At 35.0% G+C, this 20425-nt stretch overlaps 1 protein-coding gene across 8 annotated transcripts in view; it reads right to left on the bottom strand.

Moving 5' to 3' along the window:
- Window positions 1-20425, bottom strand: part of SLC4A10 (solute carrier family 4 member 10) — a 305973-nt gene that overhangs the window by 118864 nt on the left and 166684 nt on the right. For all 8 annotated transcript variants that reach the window (XM_053215162.1, XM_027055634.2, XM_027055639.2 and 5 more), the window contains 2 exons: window positions 14725-14863; window positions 7849-8009 (listed from right to left, as the gene is read on the bottom strand). In XM_053215162.1, the coding sequence (XP_053071137.1) occupies window positions 7849-7879 (31 nt within the window). In that variant the 5' untranslated portion in view covers window positions 7880-8009; window positions 14725-14863. The remainder of the gene's footprint in view (window positions 1-7848; window positions 8010-14724; window positions 14864-20425) is intronic.

The following is a 20425-nucleotide window of genomic DNA, read 5'->3' as shown; positions in this document are numbered from 1 at the left end:
TCAAATAAATGGTGTTAGGAAAACTAGATACAGAATGAAACTAGACTATCTTACAGCACACACAAAAATTAACTTATAATAGATTAAAGACTTGATGGCAAGGTCAGAAACCTTAAAACTTCTAGAAGAAAACTTAGACAGTAATTTCTTTGACATCATACATAGTAGCATTTTCCTGATATGTCTTCTCAGATAAGGGCAACAAAAGCAAAAATTAACAAATGGGACCACATCAAACTAAAAAGTTTTTGCACAGCAAAGGAAACTCAACAAAACAAAAAGGCAATCTACTGAGTGAGAGAAAATATTTGCAAACCAAATATCTGATAAGGGGCTAATATCCAAAATATATAAAGAACTACTACAACTGAATAGCCAAAAGCAAAAACTGGACAAAAGATCTGAATCTAAAGACACATAAATGGCCAACAGGCACATGAAAAGATGCTCATCACCAATCATCAGGAAATGCAAAACAGAACCACACCAAGACCTCACATCTGTCAGAATGACTAGTATCAAAAAGACAAGTAATAACAAGTGTTGGTGAGGATGTGGAGAAAAGGGAACCCTCATGCACTGTTGGTAGAAATGCAAATTGGTGCAGCCACTAGGAAAACAGTATGGATGCTCCTCAAAAATTTAAAAATAGAACAATTGGGGTACCTGGGTGGCTCATTCGGTTAGTGTCCAACTCCTGATTTTGGCTCAGGTCATGATCTCACAGTTGGGAGTTGGAGCCCCATGTCAGGCTCTGCACTGGCAGAGGGATTCTCTGTCTCCCTCTCTCTCTGCCCTTCCCTTGCTTCTGTATGCTCGCTCTCTCTCTCTCTCTCTCTCTCTCTCAAAATAAATAAAGAAACATTAAAAAAAAAATACAACTACCATTTGATCCAGCAATTCCTCTTCTGGGTATTTATCTAAAGAAAATGAAAATACTGACTCAAAAATATATATGCAGCCTTATGTTTATTGCAGCATAATTTACAATAGCCAAGATATAGAAGCAACCTAAGTATTCATTGACAGATGAATGAATAAAGAAGATATTGTATTTATACACACACACACACACACACACACACACGAATAAACTCTTGCCATTTGTGACAATACAGATGGACCTGGAGGGTATTATGTTAAGTGAAATAAGTCAGAGAAAGACAAATACTGTAAGTTTTCACTTATGTGTATAATGTAAAAGATAAAATAAGTGAACACACAAAACAAAACCAGACTCACAGATACAGAGAACAGACTTATGGTTCCCTAGGAAAGGCAGGTTGAGGGAGAGCAAAAATGGTGAAGGGGATCAAGAGATATAAACTTCCAGTTATAAAATAAGTCATGGAGATGTAATATACAGGACAGGGAACATAGATAATACAGAGAGACACAGATGGTAACCAGAGTCATATGGTGAGCATTTCAAAATGCACATAAATGTCAAATTACTATGCTGTACACCTGAAAATAGTATAATATGTGTGCCAATTATACTTCAATTTAAAAAACCAAAAATTCCAATCAAACTATAAAACAATGAATTTCATTGGCTCACATAATGGAAAATCAATGTTAGGCTGAATTTAATTCTGTTTTTCTGACTCTGTCAGTTTCTCCCTCCTCTAGGTGTGAGTTCAACCTTAAGGCTGATTTTCTTTATGGTCATAAGGTAGCTGCCAACAGCAAAAAAGAAATATATATCTTTGTTGATATCCACATATTCTTTGACTTTTGTGACTTTCTCTTAAAAGACAAATTCTCTTAAGTCCTACTGACATAGCCCTGTCCATGCTGAGACAATCCCTGGCTAAGGAAATATTGTCCCCATGACTGGCTTAGGCTGATTAAGAACTAACCTTCACTCTGGAGTCAGTTTTCTAAACTATCGGTAGACAAACTTTTTCTGTAATGGGTCAGATAAAAAATTTTAGGCTCTGTAAACCATGCAATCTCTGTAACCACTGTTCAACTTTGCCTGCCTTTAGAGCATGAAAGTAGCCATAAAGAACATGTACACAAATGAGCATAGTTGTGCGTCAATAAAACCTTTTAATGGACACTGAAATTTAAATCCCATATGATTTTCATGTTGTAAAATATTAATCTTCTTTTCATTATTTTTCAATCATGTGAAATATAATACCATTCTTAGCCCACAGGACTAAAAAAATAAGGCAGTGGTGCATATTTGCACATAGAGTGTAATTTGCCAAACTTTGCTCTATTACTTTTCTGTTTACAATGTAAAGAGGTAGGATGTATGTGCAGGAATCAGCCATAATATTCACTCTAGTTACCTCTGAAGTCCCTTTCAATTCTGAAAATGTATGATAGTGTAGAATATTTAAATCTATATCTCACTTCTTTGGAGATAAGTAGTTATAATTAATTTGAAATAAAGTAAATGATAAATTACCAACATATGTGACTTTACACTGAAATCTTGCTAAGATGGAAAAATGTATATAAATATAAAATATGTAGCATAAACTTCATAATGAGAGTTGTAAAGTAGGTTATTAAAACACCAAAAGGATACCATTGTATCACAGCTTCATCTGTAAGCTGTGATGTGTATCCTCAGTTCAATATTCTAATCAAAATCAAATGAATCACATAAAACCCCATGTACATAATTACAATTTTTAGTTCTTACCAAAGTACAGTCTTTCCAGGCTTGAGCACTTCAAAAACCTTTAAGTCACTAGCTTCACAGTTTTTCAGAAATAAGGGCTTATTTGAAACAGTTACATAAGAGAAAGTAAATAGAAAAAAATGCTCATCTGCTCATTAGCCACACAGAAATACACAGTAAACTCCTCTGAGGTATAACTGCATCAAATAGATCCTAATGAACTAGAAAAGTTAATCATCTTGCTTAAGAACATAACTTATACTGAGGTGAGATTTAAGTACCAATGGGAATCTGATTCACTAATCACTTTCATTGTTCTCTTCACCACTATAACATACATTAGTGTTAACCTTGAAAAGTAGGAAAGGATAATGAGCCATAATGGCTTTGGGCCCAGCATCAAGTCCTACAATCTCAGCAGGCTATGATGTCTAAATAATACAGTCTAGCCTGCCAAAGCACAATGCCAAGATCTGGGTGATATCGGAAGAAGCAAGAACGAAAAGGATAAATAAGTCACATGCTTCTAGCACCAAGCAGGCTCTAGGAACACTCGTACCCTTTGTGGAAAAAGCCTCAGAAAATGAAAATTAAGTTTCATTTTAACTGGGCAATTATTTTATTGTGATCAATCCATCTTGACCAGTGAATGAAAACCTCCAGAGATCATGAGATGTTACCAATTCTATATAAATCTCTGCCTCTTAAAAGATAGTCATAATCATTAAAAGCCCATTGTTTTACAACTTCAAAAGATGTGAGGGGTAGGAGTGAGAAATAGAAAGAATCTAAATTCAACAGTTTGCTTGACCCCATTCACAGGAGTGTGTACACTAAAAATGTAAACTACCCTAAGAACACTTACTTTCCACATCAAGGATGGTAATAGTATAGACATATTTTAAAATGTGGCTATTTCCATACTCCCAAATCTGCAGATTACATTCAGTGGAGCAAAATATTGATTTTTCCTCCAATAGTCTATTTTTAACAACAAAAGTTTTTTTTAATGAGTTGAGAGCTATGACTGATAGTCTGATCATGGTACTAACTTTAATTTGGTTTTCATTTCTTACTCCCATTGACAGAATTAGGTTAAAGCATACACACGCAGACAGAATACTTCCATTATTAATCTTTACGGTGCTGAATTTCAAAGAGATTAACACAGCCCATAAAATCACGTGTAATTTATATGAATATAATTAAGAAGCATTTTAAATACAATTAATCTCCATATCAGAATAAATCATGGTAAGAAATTACATATGGAGAATTTAGGATTTGAAAAGGTTAAATAATATTTTGAAGGAAGACATTTAAGTTTATTCTGAGTTTCCTGAAACATTGGGAAATAGACATTTTTAAATTAACTTTGTCCAAAAGAAAATCCTACTTTAATTATACTAGACATTCTTGACAGACCTGCCAGATACAAATGGGATTTCCTCCTGTTAAGACTACAAAAATCTCTTTAAAGAATGATCTAAGACTCTATTAAATCAGAACATTGATATAAAAATCCTTGATTATTCTAAAACAATATCTGGGTCATATTTCTCTATTAGAAAATGTCTAGAAAATATTAATGCTGCAAAGCCTGCACACTCACAAAATGGAAGCGTTTAGAGCCCTTAAAGATACATATTATATCCAGCTTTTGGAAAATTGAAACTAGTGATTCATATGTTAGTAAGTGCTTACCATATAGGAAAACATGACAAATAAGAGGTGAAAATAAGTTCCAGTCTTATTATTAACCACTAAGTTCACAAATTATCATGAAATAGAATAAAACCAAACTTATGATTATAGGTTAATAAAAGAAATTATTCCCATGTCTGCAGGTATTACCTATGATACATCATTTTCTGTTTATCTGTTTATAAAATAGGGCATATATCCTCCTCCCTATCTCATAAAGGTTACCATGATACTAAAATATAATGTGAAAATATAAAGTTAGAAGTCTTAAAAATATGAAGCATACTTATTACGCTTAGCAATAGGGCTCAATTGCCACAAAGTAAAAATAGCAATAAGTAAACAGTAAGAAAATCATTATATGCTAAAGGGAGAAAATGTTCTAATAAGATTTTATTGAAGGCAGAAATAAATACCTTTGGATTAAAGAAGTCAAATTACAATTACTCAAAAAGAGGGAATCTCTTCTCATTAATGAGTGAAAAGGAATCTAAGGTAATAGTGATCAACAAGTATTTTTAATTATATGTTTGTAATGTGGTATTAGCTCTAAACTAATGACATCTTCTGGATGGTATTTTACAGAGTGCTCTACACTGTAAATGGGACATTCAAGATGAGCTACTTTAGAGACAGAAAGATACAGACTAATTAAACAAGAAGAATAAAAGCTATTTGGGGTATCAAGTCTTCCATTGAACTACTTTCCTTTGTAAGGATAGACTTAGAAAATGTAATTTGCTTTCAAGAGCGAGAATTAGCACAGCTAACAACCTTCCCACAGCTTGGGGAAAGGAGCAGTGGTAGGGAAAGGAAGCATAAATTTAGACAATAAAACGGAACTAAGGTGATGAAATGAACAGAGGTTTAGTCAAATTCATGGGAGAAGATTTCCTGGTAGAAATAAATTTCTAAAGAAAGCATTAGAAATTATATGCTTTAAGAAATTTAAAACCTGGTAAAACTATGAAGGGTATTTTCTGAGGTTAATTTTGCCAGGTTGAGGAATTTGACAGCCTCATTAGATATAGCCAATCCAAAAGTATTTTGGATTACTCCATTTCTCGAAGGTAATGTCATCACTGACATAAACAGCAGGAACAAACTCCTTATTTTGGGCAAGATCTTTAACTTTCAGAATCTCAGTTTATTTATAAAGAAAGGATAACAATAATACTACTGAGGCCCAATTTTGTTTTGAGTATCAAAAAGATAGTATAGAATTACTTAAAAGAGCTTCCTACATTGCAAAGTACCATGAAGAACCCAGCCATTTGGTTCCTAATTAAAACATAAAAATGTTTAGGGGCTACCGGCAGGACCCCATAATGTAAAGCTAAGAAATTAAGTTGGATAACTACTGTTCCAGCATTCACAAGAAGTTTGCTAATTCCTAAGTTAACCCTTTTCTTTAAGTCTTGATTTAGAGTGATCCATTACTGCATCCTGTGTTCCTCTGAAAAGTATACTGTATTTAACTTCATATAGCCTATTTGGCTCTAGTTATTTATTTTATTTTATTTTATTTTATTTTATTTTATTTTATTTTATTTTTTCTAGTTAGGTATTATATTTATTTTTTAATGTTTGTTTATTTTTGAGAGAGAGCAGGCATGAGTGGAGGAGGGGCAGATATAGAGACACAAAATCTGAAGCAGGCTCCAGCAGTATTGACAGCTCAGAACCTGACTCGGGGTTTAAACTCACAGACTGTGAGATCATGACCTGAGCTGAAGTCTGATGCTTAACCAACGGAGCCACCCAGGACCCCCTCTGGTTCATTCATTTAAAGGAAAAGCTATTTGGGGCGCCTGGGTGGCTCCGTCAGTTAAGCATCTGACTTCAGCTCAGGTCATGATCTCACGGTTGTGAGTTTGAGCCGAGCAGGGCTCTGTGCTGATAGCTCAGAGCCTGGAGCCTCCTTCAAATTCTGCATCTCCTTCTATCTGCCCCTCCCCCATTCTCTCTCTCAAAAGTAAATGAACATTAAAAAAAGTTTTTAAAAATAAAGGGAAAGCTCTTCATAGGTGTAGTATGAAACTCAGAAGGAAGGCTTCTCTTTCCTGTTTGCTTTTTTTTTTAATATGAAATTTATTGTCAAATTGGTTTCCATACAACACCCAGTGCTCATTCCAACAGGTGCCCTTCTCAATACCCATCACCCACCCCCCCCCACCCTTCCCATCAACCCTCCTTTTGTTCTCAGTTTTTAAGAGTCTCTTATGTTTTGGCTCCCTCCCTCTCTAACCTTTTTTATCCTAAGCCAGGATATCCTTCTTTTCACACTTATCACAATGTATGCATGCCTATCTGCATCAATGTCCAAATAAATAATTTTTAAAGTAATTAAACAATCATTAAAATCTGGGCAACATCTACTTCAAGTCATTCTCTTTCTTCAGCCAGTGGTTGTAGTATAATATAAGGAACACACAACTTACAGGGGCCCTTAGATGGAACAAGCACCATGAAAATCTCAGAATTTCTATTTTCTTACTGAAAATTGGGAATGACACTTCATGAGGCTATTCTGAAGATTAAATTATGTACAGAATTTTTTAATATAATATTCTCTCACTTATGGAATCAAAAAACATTTACAGAGTTTTGGGGTGTTTTTTCCTCCTCTGTAATATAATGCAGACATTAAAGTTTCCCTTAATCCTTTCTACTTTGCAAAAAAATTCTACATGGAACTGCTTTTATTTATTTTTTCCAAACTAGAAATTTTTTAAAACTGCCCAAGTCCTTGCTTTGTTTTTATTTTTAAAATCTCCATTAACTATTTTATTTATACTCTTTCAAAGCGTTTTGTATTATTTTGCTTTTATGAAAACACATTTATCATGTTTGTCATGTTTAATATCTTTTATCAAAAGATACAGGAGTTCTTTGTCCCTATTTCTAGAGTAACAGTAAGATGTTTCCTACATATAACTGCCTGTGTTCTATAGCCATAATAGGCTTCTAATACAAATCTCTCATCCCAGGGGCTAGTCATAGTATTAAATTACAAACTAATTTCAAATGCATTGCTTGCCATCCTCTGGAATTAATGAGTTTTATTTTAAGTTTAAAATAAATGGTCATACCTTTCTGTTCTATTCTAAATTAACAATTTTTGTATCTACTGAATTTTTAATATGATTATTTCAGGTATTTGAATATTGAAAAAATCATTTTCTAGTTTTATGGGTTTTTTTTCCTTCAAATTTCTAATGGTGACAGCTTAATTAAGCATGATAGTGGAAACAGTATATCCTAAATGGGAGTCAGGATTAGTTCTTTGTTCTAGACTTGCCATTAACAAATTAGACCATATTTCTCCAAATTTCAACTTCTTTTATCTAAAACAAGGGGGTAGGAGAAAGTCATTTTTAAGGTATCATCTGCTGACCATAAGAACTAATTTTCCAAGAGTCACAGAGTTATAAGGAAAAGAAAATAACAAACCTCAGCTATACCCATAAGAGTGAAACAAACTAAGGGGAAAAAAGATATACCTGCAATTTCCTCTAAAGTGTTGGCATGCATGTCCAGTAACACAGTTCCATTCAGAATACAACTTCTCAGTTCAAACAAGCTGTGCAACGACAGAGTGGCCACATAAGGCTTGCTCCATCTTTCTCCTCCGTCTTCCACATCTTCTTCAAACTTCAGCCACCTACACAAATAAATATTATCAGCACATTGAATATCATATTGTAGATGAATGATCCTTTATCCCAAGAATAAAAAGCAGAAACAGAAAAACAGTCACATTGCTTCTAGATTTTGTGGGCTTGGGAAGTAAAACCTAGCCCAAGTTATTTGGTTTATTTCATTTTAATTCCACTTAACAAGCATTCTTTTTGTCACTGAAAGATGTATAGAAAGCCAAGAAAAACTCAAATGTTATTTTTGTTAGTTTGTCAAGTTCTGAAAAAATATTTACTGTGTTTATTCAGTGGTCACTGTGAGTCTGCTGTAAAATTAATAGAGTATACTTCATAGAAGGATAACAGCAATTGAAACAGATGCAAAAGAAAAAGAAAGAATACTCATTTTTCTGTAGTAGGAGGTCTTAAAATAGAATATTTGATCTCCTGATAATTTTTCCATTCGATTTTTAGGGAGACTAGTATAACTTGGGCCCTCTTCTGTAAGAAAAATAAATATTAGGCATGCTTGGATGAAATGTAGTACAGTCATTTCCTGGGGACTATAGGAACCTGTAAGCACTGAGCTCAGTCTCTAATCCCTGGGCCTTCCTTCCAGGGATGGAGAACAGAGGAACCTGGATATCAAGGCGACAAATGGGAGACCACTGCCTTTTTGGAGTGAAATGAATTGTAATATTTAAGTTTCTTCAAGTAAGGTAAGTGGAAGGAATGAAGAGAAGAAATGGAAGAAATAAAGAGAAACCAGAGATTCTACTGCTATGGCACAAGCACTAAATTTCTCTCATTCTTTTAGGGACTTGTTGTCTAATCCTAATAGATGACCAACTTAATTCCACCATTTGTAATATGTCCTAAATAAAGCCTAAATTGCCTTTCCTCCCCTTCTCTTCACCATTTTTCTTATTTCTTCTCTCCTTAGCCATTTTGCCCAAACTTCCTCTTTCTGTGCAATATCACTCAAATTCTCTATAAAATATTGTATTATTGTTTTATGTAGTCAAATGATCCAGCTCCAGGGGAGGAGAAATATGTTGCAGTAACTAGTTAGGGAATCAGTGGATCAGCCAGAAAATAACCAACCACAAGGGCTAGTCAGAATGATTAATGTGCAGAGTTCTAAGAAAGATAAAGAAAGCTATTGATCTGTCCTCACTGTTCAGGGAGTAAAACATTGTCAGGAAATGAAAATGAAACCAATAGGGAAGAATAGTTGTGCCTACCAAAAGTTTATAGACAGGGAATACCTAATACCTACCATAAGTTTATAAGATATTTGAAGGTTGCAAAAATTTACATTTAAGCCACAAGTCACTGACTGTATTTCTTCAATGCTGGAATTTTATAGAATTTTTTTGTCAACACTGCTGGGAATTTTTCATATTATCAGTTTTAATGATTTTCAGGCCTTGATAGGGACATAATATTTCATAAATCATTTGATAGTTATTAGTACTGTTCATCAACTAATTCTCCCTCTCTACCTAGTAAAGAATAGGATATCACCACCTGGCTCCCCTTTTACTGGGTGAGATGATAGGACTACTGACTACCTCTGGATAATGAATTGTAAGCAGAAATTATGTGCATCACTTCCAGACTATATTTTTTGCCCATTCTTCTAATTGATTTGTGTTCATACTATTGAAATTTGGGAGTTCTTTACATATTCTACATATAATATTTTTGTCAAATATATGGTTTGCAAATATTTTCTCCTTATGTGCAGCTTGTCTTCATCCCCTTAACAGGATCTTTCATAGGACAAAATGTATTAATTTGGGTGAAGTCCAATTTATGAATATTTTCTTTTATAGATTGTGCTTTCAATATCATGTCTAGAAATTCATCATAGACGCCCTAAGTCCTCAGGTTTTTCTCCTGTTTTTTTTCTCACATTTGTATAGCTTTATGTTTCACATTTAGATTTGTGATTTATTTTGAATTAAGTTTGTATACACTCTGAGGTTTAGATTGAAATATTATTAATTTTTAACCTATAGCTGTCTAATTATTCAAGTACGCTGTTGAAAAGACCATCCTTTTTCCATTTAATAGCTTTTGCCCTTTGTCAGAATCCAGGTAGCTATACATGGTTTGGTCTTTCTCAGTCCTCTATTCTCCTATATTTTTTCTCTCAAATTTGTATAGCTTTATGTTTTACATTTAGATTTATGTGTTCCATTGATCTATGTGTCTATCTGAAAAGAAATTTTAAAAACAAATCTATCTAAAAGGTATATTCCTTCTTTTAGAATAATTTCCTTCAAACTGGAGGCTTGGTCTTTTAGAAAAGAAGAATGGAGTCTCTGGGAATTCCAGTTTGGTAGTTAAGAAAAAAAAAATAAATGGATGGACAATTTGATATGGCCATAGATTCTATGAATATAAAATAGGAAGAAGCATAAGATACTTCCCATAAAAGAAACTCACAAGTGATAAGTGTCGAGTTTCTAAACATTTCAAGATTCAGTGCTTTAGGCCAACTCCAGAATGATGTCAAAAGCTTTAAGAACTATTTAAATAATGTTTTTTAAAAGACTATGTTAAAAATTATATTTTATATTATATACATATATTCTCTACACACACACACACACACACACACACACACACACACACACACCCCTAAGTGTATTTCTCTTTTCTGTTTCTTTATTCCATTTCATATTTCAAAGATAGGAATTAAGAGGTCTGGGAACACACCAAATCCTGTTTAAAGATTTGTAGATTTGTAGTCAGTTGCAAAATGCCTGATTGCAGTTAATGACCTAAAGTGCTGCAATTTATTCCAGTTTTCAAATAAACTCAGCTGACATTTGTTTGAATAGCAAACTACAGCAAACAAGAGTCTCACAGGCATGAATGAGACGTAATGAACAATGAAAAAAAATCAAAATTGTAGGCCAATTGCATGACATTTTCTGTGGAGGGGGTGGACTTAAACCCTTTGAGATTATGTGATTTTCCTACGGTGTGTCTGGATCTGTTCTCATCCATGATTAACACATTGGAATCTCTTTCTACTAAACAACAATATAAAATAGGTGTTTCATGAATTCTTTGAAGATTAAGTTGATGATAATCTCTTCTGTAACACTCATATTAAAAATCTACAAAACAAAATTCTTCTGCAAATTAGAAATAGATGTTCTCCTTAGAAATTAACTCCCATTTATTCTATTCCCGCTAATTCCTTTTAACTTTCCTAAGAATTTTTATTCTCTGATTCTACGCAAATAGAAAATAAAATACCAACCAAAATTGTAGCCTGGAGAGAAGTTACGAACTCTTAAGAGAAAACATCCTCTTTTGGGTAGGGCTAAGGCTACAGATGGTGGAAGAGGGACAAGGTTAGGGTGGAGGCTAGATATTAACATAACAACAACCATAAAGTGCCTATTTTAAGGGGAAAGGGGAAGTGAAAGATATCCAAACCTAGAAATATTAGCTATTCTTCTTTTTTTTAATTTTTTTAACGTTTATTTATTTTTGAGACAGGGACAGAGCATGAACGGGGGAGGGTCAGAGAGAGAGGGAGACACAGAATCTGAAACAGGCTCCAGGCTCTGAGCAGTCAGCACAGAGCCCAACGCGGGACTTGAACTCAGGGACCGCGAGATCCTAACCTGAGCCGAAGTCGGACGCTTAACCGACTGAGCCACCCAGGCGCCCCAATATTAGCTATTCTTAATCCATATTATCTTCACATCTCATAACTCATGGAAAAATCTTGATGATTTAAACCTTTACTAATTTTGAATATCAAATGCTTTCAGAGCATCAGTAAAATTGTTTTGATGAAATAATCCGTTTTGACACTGCCATGTCTGTCTCAGAGGCCAACTGCTACCCCCTGCTTTGCCTCTTCTGAGCACATTTGTGGGAAGCATTTTTAAAGGGCAACTACAGTGAGTCAAGCATGTTGTCTTCATAATTGCACATCTGTGGTATCTTTGTGGGCTTTTCTATTAATAACATTATATGTTATCTATAAGCAGGACATTGGAATTGTGCTGATTTCATTAGCCCTTGTCATATGGCTTCTTTTAGGGTTTTTAAAAGTGAACAGCTGTTTTTCACAAACATTTATTAAATAATTATGATTCAAAAATTTAGCTTCAAAATCTAAAACTTTGCTTAAGTTTTACTTGGCAACAGCAGTGGGCATGAATTATTCAAGATGTGATATGTGACAGGTGCAATGTGCTGATAAAATGTCCTTTTTATTTCTACTATTAGTAGGTAGAAAATTATTAATCCCCCCAGAATACTAATCAAAAGAAAGAAGGGCTTCAAATATTTATGCTAATGACTTATTAGAATTAAATTGCATTTTCAAAATTAGATGGAATCCTAAATTAACTAAAATTAGTCCTTTTAGATGAACTAGGGCAAACAGAACAAAATTACTTCTGTTACTTTAAAACCCACTACATTTCTAAGCCCTCAATAAATACACTCTGTACTTCCCTGATGTATTGTGTCTCCGCCAAAATTCATCTACCCTCCTCTTCAATGTCTGTTGCTATTTTGATTGCTCATCAGATGTCTCCTTGAACCTCAAATAGCTGCACCATACGTAAGGTTCTAGAAGGATAGCTAAGAACACAGGTCCTATTGAATAACATTAGAGAATACTAATAACTAACTGGATCAACTCTTTTGTTCTTTATCCATGAACAACAATACATTTTGGTGGTTTAGGATAAACATGTCGTTCAGGTTAATCCACGAGAGTAAAAGGAACAGATCACTATTTTATCTGGAAGGTGAAAAATCACCAATCATTTTAAGAATAAGCGAGTTACTCCTGACAAAACACACATTCCAATCTTACTTCTCAGCTCTATCATGTAGGATGAGAGTAAAGAAAAGAATATAAAAGAAATGCTTCCAAAAAGTACTTCCCAGCAATAAAGAGACTCAAACTAACAACAGCTTCCTAGTCATCATACCCAACAGATCGCCCTTCTTCCTGCCATCCAGGAATAGCTAGCATTTCTTATAACCAGGTCAAGACAGATGTGTCTAGCCTTAAACAGGGATGTTTGCATTTTATTTTCTATATTTTAACGTTTATTTACTTTTTAGAGAGAGACTAGAGTGTGAGCAGGGGAGGGACAGAGAGAGAGGGAGACACAGAATCTGAAGCAGGCTCCAGGCTCTGGGCTGTCAGCACAGAGCCCGATGTGGGGCTCAAACACACGAACTGTGAGATTATGACCTGAGCCACAGTCAGATGACTGAGCCACCCAGGCACCTCCGCATTTTAAATTCCTTTTCAACAACTCTTTAGTCATGAGAGAGTAAAATTTATAATGCTAATTGGTGCATAAGATTATCATATATTGTTTTTCTGTCACCAAATAACAAAGATGAGCATTCATATTATATATTTGAAAAAGTCCAAAGCACTTAGTTTTTGATGCAGTTGGAAGAAAACAATAAGATGGATGGTTTTTAATCTTAAAATTTACCATGTCATATAAAAACTACTTCAAATTTAGTCCTATATTTAAAATATATAATAAAGCTTCAGAAAGAAAATGATTACATGATTTTTTTCATTAAAAAAGGTAATTCATACAGAATAACATACCACTAAACATTAAAAAAGGTAAATAAATAATACAATGGTTTGACATAAAATATGAACAGTTAGCTCACAGGAAAAAAATTAAAACATATGCAAAGATGTTCCATTTCACCAATAATTTTAAAAATGTAAATTAAAATAAGATTTATTTTTCGTCTATAAAATTAGCAAAAAAAAAAAAATCTAAAAGCTTAATGATTTACTCCAGCAAGGGTTTGAGGGAAATAAGCACTCTCATATACCGTTCATAAAAGTATGAATTACCAAAACATTTTATAAAGTCAATTTTACAATCTCTATCAAAATTTAAAAGCCTGCTGTTCTTGGTACATAAGTTCCGCTGCTAGAAATTCACCTTACTTAGGGGTGCCTGGGTGGCTTTGATGGTTAAGCGTCCAACACTTGGTTTCCGCTCAGAACATGATCTCAAGATTAGTGAGTTGGAGCCCAGCATCAGGCTCTGCACTGACAGTGTGGAGCCTGCTTGGGATTCTTTCTCTTCCTCTCTCTCTGCCCCTCCCCTGTTCATGCGCTCGCTCGCGCTCGCTCTCTCTCTCTCTCTCTCTCTCTCCAAATAAATAAATACACTTTTCAAATAAAATTGTAAAAAGTTATTTTGAAAAAACACCTATGTTGAAATGTACACATATCCTAGAAACACATTACAAAATATTTTTATCCTCACCAAATAGTACATAAATCCAGTATACCTACAGCCTCTTAGAATGCTTTCCCTTTCTTTAAAAAAAAAAAAAAAAAAAAAAAAAGCCCCACACTCAAATTATCATATAATATGCCTAGTTTGGGCACAGGCCAGCAGTTGAAAAGACAGAAATAAATTACTTTTAGATGCTTATTGTTTTCCTGATGACACACAAATTATGCTGCTGTTTATCTTTCAGGCTGCAGCTGTTGCTGGCTCTGCATCACTGTTTACTGTAATTGCTGTCTTCAGATCTCATTCTGACCCATATCCCATTATAGGATATGCCCAGGCCAGATGAGCCATTTCAGAAATCGACAGCACTCACGAATGTTTGCAAAACCGTGGCTTTACAAATCTCTTTTCCAATAGCATGAAAATTATTTCCTATACCTTTCCGCTCAGCAAAAATCCTCACCTGGCTGTTTCTCGCCATTCAGCATCCTCACCTTCACGCCAGCAAATCTCATCCAGTTCTGTGAAAAGGTCATGAGGAATGTGTTCCTCATCATCATCCTCAGTTCCAAGAATAAACTGTACTCGTTGTGATGGCGTGTCTAGAGAAAACCAGAGATGTGAGTATGCATTACCACGACTTCAAGCTTAAAATTTCCTGGTCACCCAACTCCAACACCACTCCAGACACACCTCCCTGCCCGCCCCCTGCAACACTCATCCATGGTAGATTTGGTAAATTAAAACTAAATTTAGCATTACCTGAAGTCTAGTATAATTTGGGAGCAAAAATATGTAAAATGTAGATACATTATATATATATATATATATATATACATATATATATATATATATATATATGTGTGTGTGTATTCAAAATAATATTATATATATTCAATATATATTCAATATATTCAATATATATTCAATATATATATTCAAAATAATATTAAATGTTATGATTATTTTTGGATTGTTTACAGCATTAATCATAGAAACTGTTTCTATATTTCCCTCACACACACATACATGCATTTTCTCTCATCATATATGCTATACTTTATGGGAATATTTAGAACAGGCTATGATAAAATTCACTTATACTAAAACTATGCTGAATGTAATTCACCATGAACTCCTCTGTGAGGCTCTTTTTTAGTCACACCTTTGTCCCTTCCCGAACCCTGACAACCACTAATCTGGTCTCCACTGCTATGGTTTTACCATTTCCAGAATGCTATCTAAACAGAAACTAAATCCAAAATCATCTGAGTACGATATCATCTACTGGTGGTGTTTGCTTAAACATTCAAAGATCTCTCAACCATGACTACAATGCGAGTCACTATGTTCTTGGTACGGGAGTAAAATAATGCGTGGTTTGGACACAAGACACACAGTCTCAAAGGTGTACATGGTGTTCCCGGAAAGAACATGTTGTTCACAATTTGAGGGTCTCTGGAGAAGGCACCTACATCAGTTGGCAGACATAGATTGACGGTGTTTTCTACAAGGCTTCCAGTCCTGCTAGTTGGCCTTAGAGTTTCCAGTTCGGTTAAGATAACTGGATCTAGACCCTGTTTCTAGACGCACTGCATGAGGACAGTTAGTCCAATCTCATCTGTTTGCCCACGCTACCCACGAAGTGGCATTTACTCATTCCACTGTGCGACCGCTACAGAAAAGGGGGTAGGGAAGACATCCAAAGGTGTTATTAGGGTTTTTGTGTGGGAGATGAAGGCACTGAGAACATCCTTGCATTTCTGATAAACTTCTTAAGTTCAAAAGCAATGATAATACAAACAATGGGCAGAGTCACCTAGCAGAGAATGGCAGGACAGCAGTCAATTATATTTATGGATCTTGTCACAGATTGGGAAAGACACATGAAAGTATCTTTCTTTATGAGGAATACTCCAGGAGAAGTTCTGGAAGATCATTAAATTCACTTCCACGCGGTACCATTAAGCGTGTTCATCTCCAGAAGCTATACCTTCACCTTCTTTCCACCCTACTCACACCCAGACCTTTTGCTGGAAAGGGTAAGAAGTAAAAATGAAAAGGGAATTTTCACAAAATTTATAAAAATTTATGCCTTCCACTTGAATTCATTTGGGCCACTGCAGGGAGACTTGGCAAGCAGTATACTTAACCAAGTGGTGATTATACTTATTATTTAGGACCGTGTCAAACCGACAAGAATATCTAAGTGCCTAAAACAGAATTAAGTACTGAATTCCCGAGGCCCCCTGTTAGCTGGACTACCACTCAGAGAGTGTACCAATCAGGATGGACTAAGGTTGCTATAAGGGAAAAGGGATGATATATCACATCCAGAAATGGTCTTGGTGGAATCTTGGATAGTCAAAGCAAGGTTATTAATCCCTTTCTTCCTGATCACTATCCACAAAGTGGCTGAGAGTAAATTATCCCTTTCTGGGGGGAGCCACATTCAGTGACCAAACTGCCTTCGCTAATATGTAGTACGTGGACTAGGAGGAAAGGAGGAAGGCAGAGTCAGAAGTCTTTTCATTTTGATTCTTGAAGATGTCCTTCCAACATTTAACAATAACAGATGCCGGTGGGTAATAGGGACTGTGGAAGGTCCACTGGATTTTTGAGTGAATTTGGGGGCAAAATAAAGCATGTTATCTAACTTCAAATGATTCAAAAAGCTGAAAACATAACACAGTTTAGTTTCAAGGGCCACAATGGCGTATCTAGAATCAACTGATCAGAGTGGAAGAGCAACACGATAACCTCAGATGAAAGACATCTGCTGACCTCTTATCAAGATAACATCTCCTAAATTCTAGCCCGGTTTCCATGTAAGGGCTACAGGACTTTCCCAGGGCTGCAGGCTGACTACAAGAATTTACCTAAAATTCTTTGGTGAGTGTTTCATTCTTTAGCAGGTCATTTATATCAGCCTGATAAACCCAATCCAGTACGGTAGGAGTCCAATATTAATTGGTGCCTAATCTGTGGTTTCCCCTTGAATTTGTCTCTTTTAGGGAAATCTTCATGACAGGGTCAAAGCTCTCTTGTAGCAGACAAGATCTACTGCAGAAAATTCCAAGAACTCTTACTTCCATCTCCAAATGATCTGAAGTTGGCATGGCAGACCATAAGAGGAATCTGAGCTAAACAACAGCTCAACTATTGCCATTCTCCTGTAACCAGCATTGCATGACCCACTTTACCCATTTCCCAAGAAAGCCAGCCAACATTCTCATGATTTGCCTGATTTGTGTACATAGGGCTGATGAATTTCCCTCTCATGCTCAGTGTAAGTACATATCTCTGAAACTATTGTCTGAAAGGAAATGCAAATTTGTTGTGCCAATTGCCACAATTGGACAGACCTGAGACTGACTAGAAGATTGTCAAGGAAGTCCCCTTGCCTAAAGGAGGGTTGGTACCAACCATTTAGGCAGCTGTTTTAAAATTTATTCCCTGGTTCTCAGCCTACAACTATCCTCTCACACTGCCCCAATTCCTCCTTTAAACAGTCAATAAAGTAAAGGAATATTTATTGCTCCACTGATTTACAATTTGATCAGCAAGTTTGCTACCAATCCCAATGGACTTCTCTCAACCCATTAGTCATCCCATGAATCAGCTCTGATGTGCTCCTCCTTCGTCCTCCAAACATCCATGTCTCTGTCAGCATCCCTTCCTCATTGCCAAAACTGTCAAGAACTGTGAAGGGTGTCAGCATTTACCCTGACATTTTATGGATGCTGGCAAAAGACAGGAGACTCCTAGAGACAAAACATAGTTTATCACTCACAACAATAGCATTCATCAGATTAAAATCATTTGTACTGGTACTCCAACCACAATTCCCATAGGAGAATGTGCAAAGAGCCAAGAGATGCTGCATAAACAATGGGTTGTGTTACAAGAGGGGGCCCATGTTATGGGACCCAACTCTTTCCTAAGGGACAGTAAGCCTCCCTGACCTCTGTCTCATAGGAAGACATAATGTTTACTAAACTGGACAGTAAACAGAGATACTATCTCTATCTTCCAAGTCTGTTCACTATACTGACATCCTTGAAAAGAAAGGCACAAAGGCAGTCAATGCCTCTGCTCACAAGATATAAAGGAACATGGCCACGAATATGGTTGTGGGGAGACAATTCTCCAAGGATGTGTCACTCTCAGAAAACATCTTTGGAGTCTGTCTTGCTAAATTGAAACTAGGCCTTATAAACCTTCTTACCATCTTTATACCTCTTAATATTCCCAACTTTATTTATCCATTCTTTAATTTACTCTCTAAGGATTATATATAAAAAAAAAAAAAAAGGATGCCTAGGGATTTTGCCTTCATCATTTCCTCTTTGGTTTATATTTTTAAAAGATTATCTGATTATTTACCTAGAGATCTTTACTAGGTTGCTGGACACAAAATCAAAATATAAAAACCACTCTATTCCTATATTGCAGTAAAAATTATTTAAAAATCTAGTAGAAAAAAATTCCATTTACTTTAGAAGCAAAATACAAGGCTATCTAGGAATGAATTAAAAAATATGTAATACATTCATAATGAAAACTATAAAACTTTATTAAATGATATAAAAGTAGACCTAAATAAATGAATGAATATATACTAATGAGAAGCCTCAATAGTGGAAAACTATCTCATAAATTCAATGTTATTCCAACAAAACATTTGGTATTTTCAAATATTTTTGTAAAACACAAAAGAACGAGTAAATCTGTAACAAACGCATAGTAATTACTGAATTCTATAATATTAAATATTTCACTTGTGAAAGTAAACCAACTAATCAGTTATTTAAAAGATTAGGTTACAATGATCACAATTGAGAGGATTTCAGAAGTCAGAAGTGAAAATATACATATAATACAAAAGATAGCATCATACTTTCTGAGTAATAAATAAATGTTTGTGGTGAGGAATTGCCTATCTCATTAGCTTTGTCTTCTGCCACTCTTTCCCTTGTTATTCCATTCAGAGTACATTAGCTTTCTTTCAGATTCTTAAAAATACCATGCTCCTTTCCATGACGGGGTCATTGCACACACTGTTTCCTCTAGCTCTCCTATGTATCGTTCAGCATCTACTTCGATGTGATATACTTCAGCAAGCCTACCTAAACAGCTTTGCAAAATACACGCAGAAACGCGCATATAAGCACATTCGTATGCAAACAATTAAGTTAGTCATCTGTTTTCCGAATTCATAGCACTCTGTACTTCTAGTTACACTTATCTTGATCGTAATTTTAAATTTGTTGCACAATAATAAATTAAATATTTTAAATTGTCAAAATTAGTCTCTTGGAAAAAAGTAGGAACAAGTCCTAAGAGAGAAAATTATGCATGCAAAAATGCTTTTCAAACTATAAAGTATTATATGAGTATTATTGATGATGATTGATGCTAGTGGTGTGTTATAATGATAATATAGGTCTATCAACATAGATTTAGAGTTTAAAACAGGAAGAATGAGAAAATAGTAGTGCCATTGATTAAAAGAGCTAAACATGGATGGACCTTGAACGCATTATGCTAAGTGAAATAAGTCAGAGAGAGAAAGATAAATCCTGTATGCTCTCACTTGTGGAATCAAAACAAAAAACAAACACACACACACACACACACACACACACACACACACACAAAGAGATTTGTGGTTACCAGGGGCAGGGGGGTGGGGACTAGGGGAACTGGAAGAAGGTGGTTGAAAGGTATAAACTTCCAGTTATAAGATGAATAAGTACCAGGCATGTAATGTACAACATGATGACTATAGTTAACACTCCTGTATGATGTTTAGGAAAGTTGTTATGAGAGTAGATCCTAAGTGTTCTTAGCACAAGGGGAATTTTTTTTTCTCTTTTTATTGTTATCTGCATGAGATGATGGAGGGTGGGTGTTGATTAACCTATGGTGGTAATCATTTCACAATATATGTAAGTCAAACCATCATGTTATATACATTAAACTTACACAGTGATGTATGTCAATTATTTCTAAAAAAAAAAAAAAAACGGAAAAAGAGGGTTGTCAAAATGAGAACCTGTATTACAAGCAGAGAGCTCAAAAAAAAAAAAACTTTCAGATACGCTGAATTTGAAGGGACTCTGGGACAAACACACAAAGATGGTCATAGGGCAGTTGGAGGT

Source organism: Acinonyx jubatus, chromosome C1 (genome assembly GCF_027475565.1).
Source record: "Acinonyx jubatus isolate Ajub_Pintada_27869175 chromosome C1, VMU_Ajub_asm_v1.0, whole genome shotgun sequence".
NCBI classification, from domain to species: Eukaryota; Metazoa; Chordata; class Mammalia; order Carnivora; family Felidae; genus Acinonyx; species Acinonyx jubatus.
The sequence above is the reverse complement of the archived record's forward strand: the minus strand, read 5'-3'. Positions and strand labels throughout refer to the sequence as shown.